Source organism: Carassius carassius, chromosome 19 (genome assembly GCF_963082965.1).
Source record: "Carassius carassius chromosome 19, fCarCar2.1, whole genome shotgun sequence".
NCBI lineage: Eukaryota > Metazoa > Chordata > Actinopteri > Cypriniformes > Cyprinidae > Carassius > Carassius carassius.
The window spans coordinates 19,080,265-19,096,202 of NC_081773.1; the positions used below are offsets into that span (position 1 = coordinate 19,080,265).

The 15,938-nt window shown below is 37.4% G+C and overlaps 1 protein-coding gene and 1 long non-coding RNA gene across 3 annotated transcripts in view; both read left to right on the forward strand.

Moving 5' to 3' along the window:
* Positions 1–983: 983 nt before the first annotated feature.
* The window catches only part of LOC132095303 (uncharacterized), a 47,604-nt gene continuing 32,649 nt past the window's right edge, over positions 984–15,938 (forward strand). For both annotated transcript variants that reach the window (XR_009422428.1, XR_009422429.1), the window contains exon 1: positions 984–1,395. This is a non-coding gene — a long non-coding RNA (uncharacterized LOC132095303). The remainder of the gene's footprint in view (positions 1,396–15,938) is intronic.
* Positions 2,330–7,133, forward strand: LOC132095302 (zinc finger protein ZIC 2-like). Its single transcript, XM_059500154.1, has 3 exons — positions 2,330–4,264; positions 5,632–5,795; positions 6,143–7,133. The coding sequence occupies exons 1-3, from the start codon at positions 3,286–3,288 to the stop codon at positions 6,335–6,337; spliced, it is 1,338 nt and encodes a 445-aa protein (XP_059356137.1). The 5' UTR covers positions 2,330–3,285; the 3' UTR covers positions 6,338–7,133.

The window sequence follows — 15,938 nt, forward strand, 5'->3', positions numbered from 1 at the left end:
GTCTTAATTCAAATACATCTTTTAAAATGCTTCAGGGCAGTTGTTACCATATTCCAAATAATTATTTTAAAAACTAATTACCAAAGTACAGAAGAAGGTTAAACAGCCCCACCCTTAAACCTCAACAAAAATGAACAATTCTGCTTACAATTTTGAAGTCACATGCTTTTCTAACACTAAAATATACAATTTAAAACATCCTAAATACATTTGAAATTTATCAACTTCAGTGGTCAGACATTTCTGGTAAAACTGCATACCCAAATTTCTCAAACCTTGAAGAAGGAAAAAATAATAATTTTTATGTATATAAAGCATGTGTATCTCTCCTCGCGTATCTCTTCTGTACCTGGAGTATCTGAAAGTGTTGTGATTTCCTGCATAAGCCATCATGCCTGTCAGCTTTGTCAAGGGTCTTAATTTGGAATGAACCACGATGTATGCCGGTTAATGTGACGGAAGCATTACAATTTATGCTTTCTAATTGAGATTTACGACATCCCAACGAATTGTGTTGGACGAACAGACCGTGTTCAAGAGAATCTTTAAAAGTCATAAATAATAAATGTTTAATTAATGTTTACATCGTTGTGAGTGAATGTGAATTTTCGTTGCATGTTATTTATTAAACGATGTAACAGAGTTGTTTTATTACAACCTTTGAACAGTGAGGATTTCTTAATAAGTCCAAAGGGTAGCACATGTGGCCTCCACGGTTCGAAGGTCGAACACCCCTGAAATAGCCAAGGTCACTAAAAGTAACCAACAATGCGTCACCATATTGACAATGTCAAAATTAAAAGAAATGCCTTCGTCTAAGAGCCTTACACATTAATGGAAAGCCATAATTGATGTAAATGTAGGGGTATTGTTATTCATTTATTTTAATTTAAAGGTTATTTGGGATTTTTTGCTTTTACATGTAGAGAAAAAAAAATCAAGATTAATATTTAGGTAGTGACGCATATATATATATATCGAACTTTTTCCCTTCCTTGCTACATGAGAAAAGAAGAACAAAAGCTGCGGCTATGTGTTCCAGGCCGACTGCACTCTCAGTCTAATTTCTCTTTCTTCTCCCTGTCCATTGAAAAGGGAAAAGGTTTTTGTGGTTTTCTGGAGAAATAAAGAACTTCTTAGAGAGGTCGGCCGACGTGACTTTGAACTTGGATCAGATCCTGTGTTTCCTGTGGAGAGGGTAGAAATAGTCTTAGAAGAATGGTACATAACGTTCAAACAGCATGGCTTTGAGCTGAGGCACACAGAATTCCCAAAGTTTTATACATCCTCCGCCCTATTATTTACAGCTTAAAGCGTTCGGAGGAGAGGAAAGACAAGACAAAGTGTGTTGTGCGTTGGAACAAGACTTCATGGGACTATAGGTTCAATTAAATTGTAAGTAAACCTCATTATGTTAACATTTAATAAACATGCTGCACGTAGGACGTTTTCTTAGATTGGAAATAGACCCTGAATTGGTTTATGGACATTGGCCTGGAATCCGTAATGCAGTAACCCCGGCCCATCCACATGTGCTAGGATAACTTCAGTTGGGCGGTTTGGTTTTTGTCAGGGAGTGTACAGTGTAGTCTACATAAGCGAGGAAAAGCTCGAATACGCCTGTTCCGCGACCACAAAAAGCGGCTAAATTTGATTTTAAATAATGCAGGTTACCTTATTCCTTATACCTTATTCTCGCAGAAAGACCAGGCTCTCGGTCCGTGACGTCACTGTTTATTTATTTTTTATTTATTTTTTAATTAAAGGTATATCATATTGTGTTTTTTGACATGGGAATGCAATCTCATCTAAATGGCTATATTCAAATTATTTGTATTTTTTATGTGCTAAAATGTTAAGAATACTCTGTATGCGCATTATATGTGCCTAAAAATGAGACTTACTGATAGGAAAAATGTAGATGGTACCATAGCTTACAATAATTATTTAATGTTTGTTGTTGTTGTATTTACCGTGTTTCAAACCTTATGTGGAGTTTATGGTTCTGTTATAGAGGAAACACTGTATGGTTCAGAGTAGGTCTAACGGCGTTTTGGCTACGAATTAATGCGTTTTTAATGCAGTAAATTAATTAAAGCAGCCTATTAAATGTAAAGGTGATGCTGATGCCAATGACGATGGTGTATAGGCTACATTGCGACAACCTTCCTTTTATTTTTCATGTCAGTTAATATATTTTTAGTAGGCTACTTTATATCTCAATAGGATAATGCTGAAAATATGTGGCTATGTATTACTACGCCTCTGTTTTTGATGTGTCCATCAACACTCAGGGCGACATGAGCACGTCCTTTATTCAAATGCTGAGCACCACATAGTCTCAAACTAGATGCGATCTAGTGTTTTAAATCATAATGTGTTGTCATACTCACGTGCAGATTGAGAAGGCACCTCAAGCGAGGTTTGTGAGTTTGCTTTTCATGCACGTTAACCCTGCCTGTTTGTTGGATTAGCCTACACTATGCGATAGTAACTAACTAGATTTCGCTAGAACCAAAATATATTGCACATTTTAAGTCATTAAGTAATTATGAAAACTGTAGTAGCGAAGTTCATCAAAGAATTATGGGTTACACTTACTCTTATGAGCCCGCGTGGCAAATGATTTAGATTTTTTAAGCGGTCTGATTAAACGCGAGTGTTTTTGCTCCCCTTCTACCTTTTGCCCGAAAGGCTCTCCGAAAAGTAGGCGGTAATTGTCGGTGGAAGATGGCGATCAGAGATTAGTTGCCAAAGGAGTGCGTTCGATTGGAGGGGCACCTGGGATTGATGAGGAGCGGCGGCCAATGAGAGCGCGTCAAATGAATGACCGGGCTCCAGTTAAAGGGGGCGTAAGAGGAGGTAGTGCCAGTCCACTGAGAAAGAGGGACCCTCCGAGATAAACATAGACAAGCGAAAGAAATAAACATTCCAATTCGAGATGCTTCAAGAACAAGGAAGACTCAGTAAGATAATAACTTGTATTTTCGTGTAATCCGCAAATTACGACAACGACTCAATTTGAAAGGCAACGCGCAAAGGAATCTTTTCATTTCGCTGCATTTGGGGATTTTGAGTAACAAGTTATCCACAAATAATATAGTCTAACTTAACCCGCAAAGCTATTTTTCCCTATGAGCGGATCGAACTTCATCGCCTTATGTCCTGTTCTCAAATCTGGAAGTTAATATTCCTGTAGCTCATTCGATTTTATTTCGTTATATGTTTTGTTGAAGCGACGCGCATAGACTGCTTGAACGAGAACTGGTTTTGCTCAACGAAAGCATGTTACTGGACACTGGGCATCAATTCCCTGGTTTGGGAGTGGGCACCTTTGCCAGGCATCACCACTCCTCCAGTGAGATGCAGGACAGAGACTTGAGTTTAGCTCAGAACAGCTTCGTCGACTCGGCGCACATGGGCGCATTTAAACTGAACCACGATCTCTCGCCCGGACAGAGTTCTGCATTCACGAGCCAAGCGCCAGGCTACCCCGCCGCGGCTCTGGGTGCGCACGCGGCTCATGTCACACCATACGCGAGCTCCCCGTTTAACTCCACGCGGGACTTTCTCTTTCGCAGCCGTGGATTCGGGGAATCGTCACCGGCGGGAGGCCAGCACGCACTCTTCGGCCCCACTGCCGGCTCGCTCCATCACTCTCACACAGACAGCCAAGGCCACATTCTGTTCCCTGGCATTCACGAGCAGCATGGATCTCACGGCTCCCCAAACGTGCTCAACGGGCAAATGCGACTCGGACTACCGGGGGAGGTTTTCGGGCGATCAGACCAGTACCACCAGGTCTCCAGCCCGAGGACCGACCCTTACTCAGCCGCTCAGCTGCACAACCAGTACGGCTCCATGAATATGAACATGGGGATGAATATGGCAGCGCATCACCATCACCCCGGTGCCTTCTTTCGGTACATGAGGCAGCAGTGTATTAAGCAAGAGCTCATCTGTAAGTGGATCGATCCGGAGCAGCTCAGCAATCCGAAGAAGAGTTGCAATAAAACTTTCAGCACCATGCATGAGCTGGTCACACACGTCTCGGTCGAGCACGTTGGAGGACCCGAGCAGAGCAACCACATCTGCTTTTGGGAAGAATGTCCCCGGGAAAGCAAGCCTTTTAAAGCCAAATATAAACTGGTCAATCACATACGCGTGCACACGGGAGAAAAGCCGTTCCCCTGCCCGTTCCCTGGATGTGGCAAAGTCTTCGCGAGATCAGAAAACCTGAAGATTCACAAGAGAACACACACAGGTAATTATGATATTTATTTCTGCTCGCGCTTGCCACGTTAATAGCCTATCTGTAAGTCTTGCATTTGTTTTGGATCTACAGTGGTCTTATTTATAACCATCCAATATAGAATCGCAAATAATCTTTCTAAGAAAAATAAGCTAATTTGGTGTATTTTTAGACGTTGAGAGCACATATTTAGATCGACGCTTAAAGAAAATCGACTTCTTTAAAAGAAAACGGATGCCGTAAGCAAAGCCTACAATTCGTGTCAGTGAACGCGGCTGAAAACTGTTGTGCCTGGTAAATGCGATGTTTTGCAACAATGTGCTGAATTATGTACGAGACTGTCGAGGGTTTGTGGTTCATAAACTTTAAACGGGTCAAAGGCGACTCTAGGGCTCATCGCGTGCGCAGAGCAGCCGTAAATCTCTCCAACCGGTTTAACGTTTGCGTGGACCAATGCCCGAGCACTCGGGTGACTACGTCAGGATTTTGAAATTACTCCAGTTTGTGCATGTTTTTGACCACGTTATGGGGTATTTTAATTGTTAAAATTAGAAACCATGCATATATCCACATGAACAGTGATACACTTTATATTCATGAAACCATTAAAACACAACGATTAGCTACAAGACCATACAGCCAGACGTATATACACACACGTAGGCTACATCGGGATTACAAAATGAATACAGATCATTACCAATTCAAAAAGGAATACATAAAAATAAGAATACATTTCCTACTTTAGGAATGGGCGATATGTTGGCCTTTTGTTATTCTTTCCATTGCATTGACAGTCGTGTTAGACAGGCCATTACCAGTGTTGCACATTTAAGCAATTTCCTCTTTAGAATACACGGAGGTATTGAGCCTCCTGTTTGTCGAGGTGTTAATTGCATTTTGATTATTTCTAAGCAAATGGCGAAGTTTTGTGTGGGGCTGAAAAAAAAGCTGAACGTTAAAAATAGAAAATGGTGTTATGTTACTGATTTCCCCCTTATTTTAACTAGGTTTTGTTTGTACAGATTGCTAAATAAAGTAAATTATCGCAAACGTAGTTATCAGGAAAATTAGATTTTATATGTGTTTATAGCGTAACCTCTACGCTGGTCATATTTGTAGATGTGGTTGTGTGACCCCCTGTGTCGTTGTAAGGCATCTCTGCTTTACAACTACGTGCATATGATAACCTCTTGAGTGATTTCATTGAAGTTTATTTAGAATGCTGAGCATTTTATTTTATTTTTAGTATTTAGTCGAATTGTTTATGTATATAAATACATATAAATGTTATTTTTAAGTGTACTAGGATGGCAGTGATGTGCACTGTTTTAAAAGCGGAATTAAACTTTAAATGTTTAAACGTTTTTTCTTCTCAGGGGAGAAACCATTTCAGTGTGAGTTTGAAGGATGTGATCGGCGCTTCGCGAACAGCAGTGACCGAAAGAAGCACATGCACGTTCACACGTCAGACAAACCGTATCTTTGCAAAATGTGTGACAAGTCCTACACTCATCCCAGCTCTCTTCGAAAGCATATGAAGGTAATTCCTCCAGATTCCTCTAGAATACATAATGAGATATGCATTATGTCACAAAATGTTTGCTTCGAGCCACTTTGTGTACTTATAGCAGTAATTAATTTAATCACAATTAAAATAACACTAGCAAACACAATTCAATTTCAAAATGCATAGCAGATCATTAGCTAATGCATATTGAAAAAGTAAGAACTGACGTCAAATTTTCACTCATATAGCCTATTGTCATATTGGAACGAGCTACTGATTTGTCTAGAATTTACCCTTGAACAGTTTTCTAATAGGCTACACGCTATTCATGATTCATTCCAAAGATCATTAATTATTTATTGTGTGTGTGTGTGTATTAGGTTCACGAGTCATCCCCACCTGCATCTGACTCGTCGCCAGCGGCAAGTTCTGGTTATGAGTCCTCAACACCCCCTGGTCTGGTGTCCCCCTCCACTGAGACCCAAAGCAACAACAATCTGTCGCCTTCCTCAGCGGTCCACAGTTCCAACAACCACAGCAGTTTATCGTCCAATTTCAGTGAATGGTATGTTTAAGACTGTGCCATCCCAGGAGGAATCATTTCAGAAAACCAGGAGATCCGTATACAGCTTGTACAAAACGAACGCTCCTATATTATGCGCTTGTCCAGCAGGATTAACATTCCCACATCAACAGAAGAACCGTGCGCAAAAGCACCAAACGCCCTCTTTTTGTACATACTACGCGCTCTCTTTCCCAATGGTTGTGATAGATTTTGTCGTTTTTTTGGTGTATAGATGTTCCTTCAATGGTAGCTATTTCTCTAACTGGACTTTTTAGTGCACATATTACCATAAAGTTGTATTATCATAATGAATATTGTGATTCCATTAGGGCAAACTGATTGTAAACTAAACAACTATTAACTGGAAAGAGTGCCAAAGTCAACATTTAACGAAGACAGACACAATATTTGCTTGTGAATGTATATCTTAGTTTGCTGGGCTTAACTTGTGATGTTTTGTGCTTTGCAAGTTTGAATTGTGAAATATATTTGGAAGATTGTGGGGCAAATTAATGTCGTGCCGTTAAATATCTGTAACTACACCCTTCTTTTTGTAAATATCGACTGCCATATTTATCCATTTGTAATTAAATTATGGTATTTACTTGCTACAGATGAAACAATATTTATAAAGAATGTTTCTTTACTATAAATATGTACAATTATGGGCTGAACAGGGGCAGTTGTTTTGTTATAGCCTATGTGTTTTTGTTCAAAGTTTGAGAAGTGTTTTCTCCATTATTGTGATAAAAATTTTACTGCATACAGATATAATAAAACGTGGTGCAAGTGTACAATCTTTACAACGCGTCATGTTCTTTCCATGTTGTCTACTCATTATATAGATAAACTTTGATAACTTTTAGGCCCTTTTTTAAGGCTAATTAGACTTGAAATCAAATTTTACACAGTGGTTTGAAAGCAAAAGAGGCATTCAGCTGGTTGGGTAGATAGTGGTGAAATATCTTTCCACACACAGTTCGACGCTTCAAACATTAATGCTTTCAAGCACTGAAGGACATATTTCAGCATTTTAAAAGAAAATAGCATTTTAATAGAAAATTCGCAACAATACACAGGAATACCGAGAGCAGTATGCAAAAAAAAAAAAAAAACCTGTACACAGGAGACCTGATCAGACTTTTATAATCAGTATGCCTAGGCTACTATTAATATAAACCTTTCCGCTGTTTGAGTGCTCCGTTTTTTTTTCTTTTAAGACGCATGTGTTTAATTTTGGATAATGCCGCAGTCGCCCTTCCTTCCACACTTGGGATAAAATGTTTGAAATCAAGTGGCCGTGAACTTGAACTTGACTCTGGCACTCTTGTCAAGCTTTGGGGGACAGGGGGTGACTTTTTCCTGCAAAATTAAGAGGGGACTGGCAGTCCGTGCGACTTGTTCACTCGATTGTAACCCGGATTTTCTATTTAATTTAGAGTGCTTTTCTCGGTGCTCAGAGGATGCATAAACACAATTAGATGAGAGAATAAGAAAACGGAATACATTTAAAATTTAAAATACATTTAACAGGGGCATATGATATTATCAAATAATTTTGTCGCAGGCTATTTATTATTATTATTATTATTATTATTATTATTATTATTATTATTATTGTGTGTGTGTGTGTGTGTGTATGGTGATATCACTGACAGACAGCAAGAAAACAATCCTCCAGCATGAGTAATGAATAGACTGGAGGTATACTCGAGAGCGATCGTATCCGTGACACTATCTGTGTTAAAGCTCTAGAGTAATGTGTAAAACTTTAGATGGTGAAGAATCAAATTATTATTCATGTGTGTAAATCCTGGGGGAAGGGATAGTCTGTTAGACGCTTTTCCTATTGTTTTTGACTGTAAAATCACCACCCAGTGCCACAGTGTGTTTTGAGATGGGCACATGAACATACCCTACATATTTTATTCACGGGAAATACAACTTGGAGCCACCCACAAGAAACCAGTTGGTCCGTTCAGAAATCACCAGAACACTGATTATTAATGTGCAGTTGCCTATGGGCTGAAGGGTACAATCTTTTCTTGCTTTATTGCTGTTGATTGAATCGCCCACTCGTTGGCTTGTGTTGGTTATCCGCCGGATATAAATATTCTCTGTAAAGTCATGCTTTGACATAGCCTAGTTGTGTGTTGGTGTGTTGACCTGTTTAGGGGAGAATGGTGTGACCTGTAGGAAGAGTGAAAGGTCAGGGTCCTGCGGAGCTTGGATGGCGTTTCCTTCACAGCGCATGCTGCTCTGATATTGATCCGTGTAGAAAAACCTGCCCACGGAAAAAAGTAGGCCTACTGTTCAAGACATTCCAATTTCAAACAGACTTTATTATTATTTTTAAAACGCAATGTTTCTGAATTTCTTCTAAGTTCACCTGAAAATTCAAAAGGTATTTTGATTCAAATCATTATTTTATAGGATTTTTTAACAGTTAAATGTATAAATGAAACAAATATAGGAAAGAAAACAATAATAGGCTAATAATAATAATAATAATGGTTTCATCGTGTGCTTGAAAATGCATTTACCTTATATGCTTCAAAAGTTATTTACCTTTTTTTTTTAAATCATTGTTTATTTATTTATAACATTTTTATGAGACTGGTGAGGGCTGCCAACTCCCGCTTGTAGAGCTCATACAACGGAGCTACCATTTAACAGACCAGAGGGATATGATAGGGTCCACCTACAAACAATACACTGGCTAAGACTATTATTATTATTTTTTTCTCTCTCTTTCTAAAATTCACCATTTACATTTAAGTAAAAAAACAAATAATAACAAAAATAAATATAGTTTATGTTAGATTTTATAACGTTAGAAAATGTTACTAAATAACACTAAAATGTTAACCAAGAGCTGTAATTGTTCCTAGGCGGTGGAAATAACCTCACTCTCAATGATTAGAGCAATGGCTGCCTTCATTTTCCAGCCGATTTAATCCACACCTGCGGAATATGCGCAGACATGTATGCGCAGTGTCCTTCTCTCCTACCCGTCAGCCCCCCCCCCCCCCCCCCCACACGCACACACACAGAAGTCCCACTGGTTTTCTCACACACACAGAATGAAATAACAGTGAACTATGGCAGATTTTCTCCAAACCTTTATTCTAATGCTTCTCTTTTTATTATAGCCTAATTAATTTGGAACACCAGTTCGAAAGACGTTTTGGGATCATATTATTTCGCCGTATAATATACCCCTGTCTTTATCAGTTGTAATTATAGTTTCTTTTATAAAATTAATTATAAATGATTTTATTCGTATTCAACTTAGTATTTACGCATTTGTACATAGCCTACATAATAGTCTATTTTGATTATTGTACGACAAAAATGTATCAGACGTATAGGCTATGTGCCAAATGTGCCTTGAGTTATAGTCTCGTTAAGCAACTAGAATAATGTTTCAAAAACATTATAATGTTTATGAAACAGTCATTGCAGCTACCTATTTAAATCAGGAAAGATAGAAGATAATCAGGTCGGACGTTTTAGTTAATAACGTGTGCGCAGATCAAAGATAATATATGATAGTAAAAATAAATGATCAGTGCAGTTCTAAGTTTTATAGAAAGGTTTTATTTATATTATTAATATTATTATAATTGCCTAAGTGCCATCTTGCATCAAATCAAACCTATACGGGCTTGTAAAAATCTAGTGGTTGTTCTTGTGATTGACGTTTAACTCTGAGTAACCATGTCTAGCTAAGCAAAAATGATTTGGCAGTGTATTCCACCGAGCTATGGTATTAATGATTTGATTTATTTAAATATTAATTAGTTATTGCCAAAGCGAAGAACAGAAAAACGTGAAATGAAAGTGCTTTGATAACAGTAGGTGACACATAAAAACATAAACACACATTTCAACATTTCAACATTTCTAAATTTCAAATGTATATCAATCTATTTTGCGCCGCTGGGTTGAGTGATATGAAGACAAGTTGTGAACAACATGGCCTATGGAACACAGAGAGTCCATGTAACCTTATGTGACCTGCCGCAACTCTACACGGTCTCTCTAATCGAGATCCTCACTCAGATTGCCAAAGCTACAGTTTATTCAGTATTTTCTATATATATATATATATATATATATATATATATATATATATATATATATATATATATATATATATATATATATATATATATATATATATATATATATATATATAGGCCTATATATAATTGTTATTAAATGGTGATTAAATTCGAACCATCTGAAATGTATGCGATTGAACATAACGAATTTACAGACAAATAAACGAATAATTTTCCTGGGGCTCATGTTCAGGTGTACCAGGCGTCAAAAATAGAGCAAATGTTATAACTGACTACATTTTCTTTGACTGCTGTAAAACAGCTGATGCAAGAGTTAAACAATATAAAACGTTTGTATTGTGAGAAAAAAAAGCAATTTTTTGGAAAATATTAAATATTTCAGTCCAATGAATAAATCAAATGCAAAATAAATAACTTCCACACACACACACACACACACACACAAAGGTATATATATATATATATATATATATATATATATATATATATATATATATATAGGCCTGTATTTTTTTTTCTTCTTCGGGCAATAGAGTTTGTGTTTTATTATTAATAATATAATATTACTAGTCTATAGCGAGTAAAATAAATCAGTAAATTGAAAAAAAAAACACAGAGCTGACAAAATCCAGACTGATTTAGCTGAATATAAAAATATAAAAACATTATGGCTTTTGAAAGATTGCGAAAGCTTCAAACATACATTACTGACGGCCAATGCTGAACACACAAAGTAGTCAAAATATTGATAGACACTTGTCATGTTCATAGATCATTGGAGTGCTATAGCTTTATGTAACATGTTATATGTAAACATGTTTGCAATGTATACATTTAAACTCGCCATTGGAGAAAGAAGAGGATGGAAAGGATGAAGAGAAAGTGGCAGGCGCTCTATTAGAAAATGCTCACTTAAATCCCATGTGTTAACTAACTAATTTATTTAAACGTGAAACGTTGTTTTAATATCTCTATTAAGAATAAATTGTTATATGCCATACCTCGATTAAAATGAACATTTCCATTAGCTTATAAATGTCTGCTAGTACCATGTTTTAATGTGTCTGTCATTCAGACCTGTCACGCGCCATGGCGGAATGTAGTTTTAAAACTAAAATTTAAAAAAAAAATTTTTATTATTTTTTATATTAGATTTTTTATATTTATATTTATTTATTATATTATTTTTTAACAAATACCCCCCCCCACCTTTTTTAATGATGTAAATGCATTAATGTCGACACTTTTGTGTACATTTTTCACTGATAAAGTGGGGGGAAAACTAGAAAAGTTACACGTAACGAATTAGCCAGTGGTTCAAGGTTCACGTTAATTTACAGACGTTTTACGCACAAGAAAAAAATATTGTTTGGAGAAATAAACTAAGCGTATAGATTCACTTTTAACTTTAAGTTTCGAGAAACCAGGCAGTAGTGACGTTAATCATGTAAATAAACGGAGACATTCATTGATCCTTTAGCAATTTCGTATAATAGCTTTTGTCCTTTAACTGAAACGACCCATATCTAATTAATATTATTATTATTTCATTCATCATGACCAGTTTACATTCCATTCCACACACATGAACTGAGAACTTAATAAATTAGACACAGGTTTAAGGCATGGAAACCTGCTAATTGAATTGTTTTATTGATAGACATTCTGCTTTATGTAAAAAAAAAAAAACATTGTTACAGAAAGGTGTAAAGTTTGTCAGTGTGCAAGATTTATCTGGTTTCTAAATAGGTTTGTAAGCAATTAAAAAGCAAATGAACACAACAAAATACATTTAATTTAATTAAGACTTTTCTTCAAGAGCATCACACTGTATATAATTCTTCTTAAAGCAGAGCTCAGGCCTTTTCTCTTCCTTTCTCTATCTGCCTGGCTGTTCAGACCACCCCTCTCTTATGTTTATGTGGAAGTCTATGTACAGTTGAGCTTCCTGTTACAAAAGCGAGACTTTCATGTCATGAGGAGTGGACGTAGACACAGCCTTTCTCACGACAAATGTATAAGCTTACTTTGAGCAAGCAGGAATAGCTGTCACTTCTGGCCTATAGACACAAACAAAAAGCCTAATTCCTGGAGGAAATCCAAGCTGGCACCGCCTATTCAGGACAAACATGACCGAGCTATTGAAAACCTCCCCTGCTAAACACTTTCCCTTTTATATACGATCACTTTGAAAGAGTTTTTTTCACTCATGGGAGTCATTTTGTTAGTGTGAGTCACACAAGTGGAGTGGAGTGTGAATTAGGAAGTACAGTCATGCTACTGCAAACACCATGAGCCACATGATGTTTTGCTAGATCTAAATAAATCTGACATTCCAGTATTACACTATTAAGAGCTTTTGGGAAATGGCTGGTTACATCTCTCTTCAAAGTAGAGTATTCAGTAAAAATTATTTCAGTAGGCTAATTATTGTATATAAGTTTATGAATAGAAAAATACACCACTACATGGTAGCTTTTTTTTTTTCTATTTTCTGTAATGGTTCATTGATGGTTGTAGGTGGATTTCTCGCTCTCTCTCTCTCTCTCTCTCTCTCACACACACACACACACACACACACACACACACACACACACACACACACACATACAGATGGACATCAAATTTGAGTCACTAATTGAAGTTTAATGATGAAAGTCATTAATTCCCAAAAACTTGATTCGAAAGATGCACTTTTTATCATTCAGCCCGGAGAACGCTGCTAAAACAGGTGCAGCTCCTGTTTTTGAAAACCATGACTGGACTGCGGCCTATTTTTTATTTTATTTTTATTTTTTATTCTGACCCCTCCAGTTTAGGGAAATCTTCAATTTCTTTGCACATATAAACCTAGAGTCACACCTCTACGACTTTGATCTTCAAACATAGCGGTTCTCTGCCCGAGGGCAGCAGCAGGGCTAAAGATGCTCTCAGACTTTGGTTTTATAAGGACTTAATGACTTAATGGAACAGAGCCCCACATGTTCTCCACCTTTATGTTGTGTTTGTCATGGAAACCGGCATAAGGTTTGGAGTTACCTGTTTATTTCAGCATTTTTATCAGTCTTACAGCTGCAGTCTGTAAGTTTTACCTCTTTGTCGCCATATCTGTTTGAAAACCTGCAAATGCAGCTGTTTGCGGAATTATCTTCCTTGCTGTGTTGTGCGCCAGCACGGCTCTATCTCGAAAGAATCTAATGTTTTGAGAAGTATGTGTGGCAGTCAGTTAAGTAACAAGTCTGCCACATTTGTTCTGACCAACTGAGGGAAAAAAATTGCTGTAAATCATGCTACCAATGGTGATTTAATCTAAAATTTTGATAGCTCATATCACATCAAACTGTGCAAAATATTATTATTGTTATACTTTATTCTCAAATTATTAATGTTAACAACATCAGCATTGCGTGACTATGTATATATAGTGTGTATTAGTGTGTATATTTAAATTCCGCCACCTGCAGGGTCCTCACACGCGATAGCCTAGTAGCCGGGACAACTTCTTTATGTTTACATACGTGACGTAATGACTCAGCAGCATACTCTAATTTCCCGCGAAAACCTACCAGTACCACTCAAATTAGAAAACATTATTGTAACCTAATTGTTGTGAATAGGGGTAAAGCAAGGTGATAGTTTCGAACACTGGCTGGTTATGTACTTTCTCAAATATTGATTTTGGATCATTGTTAACCAAAAAAAGTTACGGTGCATCTTTAAAAAGGAGAGGGTAATTGGACTCGACAAGCTGCTCTCACCAAATAAAAAAAAACCTAAACTCTGCCAAACTCAAAAAACCGTGAGATACGACCCGAATTCCGGAAAAGTTGGGACGTTTTTTAAATTTTAATAAAATGAAAACTAAAAGACAATCACATGAGCCAATATTTTATTCACAATAGAACATAGATAACATAGCAAATGTTTAAACTGAGCAAGTTTACAATTTTATGCACAAAATGAGCTCATTTCAATTTTGATTTCTGCTACAGGTCTCAAAATAGTTGGGACGGGGCATGTTTACCATGGTGTAGCATCTCCTTTTCATTTCAAAACAGTTTGAAGACGTCTGGGCATTGAGGCTATGAGTTGCTGGAGTTTTGCTGTTGAAATTTGGTCCCATTCTTGCCTTATATAGATTTCCAGCTGCTGAAGAGTTCGTGGTCGTCTTTGACGTATTTTTCGTTTAATGATGCGGCAAATGTTCTCTATAGGTGAAAGATCTGGACTGCAGGCAGGCCAGGTTAGCCCCCGGACTCTTCTACGACGAAGCCATGCTGTTGTTATAGCTGCAGTATGTGGTTTTGCATTGTCCTGCTGAAATAAACAAGGCCTTCCCTGAAATAGACGTTGTTTGGAGGGAAGCATATGTTGCTCTAAAACCTTTATATACCTTTCAGCATTCACAGAGCCTTTCAAAACATGCAAGCTGCCCATACCGTATGCACTTATGCACCCCCATACCATCAGAGATGCTGGCTTTTGAACTGAATGCTGATAACATGCTGGAAGGTCTCCCTCCTCTTTAGCCCGGAGGACACGGCGTCCGTGATTTCCAACAAGAATGTCAAATTTGGACTCGTCTGACCATAAAACACTATTCCACTTTGAAATAGTCCATTTTAAATGAGCCTTGGCCCACAGGACACGACGGCGCGTCTGGACCATGTTCACATATGGCTTCCTTTTTGCATGATAGAGCTTTAGTTGGCATCTGCTGATTGCACGGCGGATTGTGTTTACCGACAGTGGTTTCTGAAAGTATTCCTGGGCCCATTTAGTAATGTCATTGACACAATCATGCCGATGAGTGATGCAGTGTCGTCTGAGAGCCCGAAGACCACGGGCATCCAATACCGGCCTTGTCCCTTACGCACAGAGATTTCTCCAGTTTCTCTGAATCTTTTGATGATGTTATGCACTGTAGATGATGAGATTTGCAAAGCCTTTGCAATTTGACGTTGAGGAACATTGTTTTTAAAGTTTTCCACAATTTCTTTACGCAGTCTTTCACAGATTGGAGAGCCTCTGCCCATCTTTACTTCTGAGAGACTCTGCTTCTCTAAGACAAAGCTTTTATAGCTAATCATGTTACAGACCTGATATCAATTAACTTAATTAATCACTAGATGTTCTCCCAGCTGAATCTTTTCAAAACTGCTTGCTTTTTTAGCCATTTGTTGTCCCCGTGCCAACTTTATTGAGACCTGTAGCAGGCATTAAATTTTAAATGAGCTAATTAAGTGGATAAAAGTCTAAAATTTCTCAGTTTAAACATTTGCTACGTTATCTATGTTCTATTGTGAATAAAATATTGGCTCAAGTGATTTGAAATTCCTTTAGTTTTCATTTTATTAAAATTTAAAAAACGTCCCAACTTTTCCGGAATTCGGGTTGTACTAAAACATAGAGGAAAAGTATGATTTTTTTTTTGTCAAAATGAATTAGTTTTAGCACTTAATTCAACTGGTTAATGGAGACAGTCAAAGTCTTCTGAAAATTCGTACTTTCGATAAGCTGTAT

Excerpts from the sequence above, each read along its gene's own strand:
- LOC132095302 (XM_059500154.1), top strand. The coding sequence starts at position 3,286 with ATGTTACTGGACACTGGGCATCAATTCCCTGGTTTGGGAGTGGGCACC. Across the intron at positions 4,265-5,631 it reads TCACAAGAGAACACACACAG|GGGAGAAACCATTTCAGTGT; the intron begins GTAATTATGATA and ends TTTTCTTCTCAG. Across the intron at positions 5,796-6,142 it reads CTCTTCGAAAGCATATGAAG|GTTCACGAGTCATCCCCACC; the intron begins GTAATTCCTCCA and ends TGTGTGTATTAG.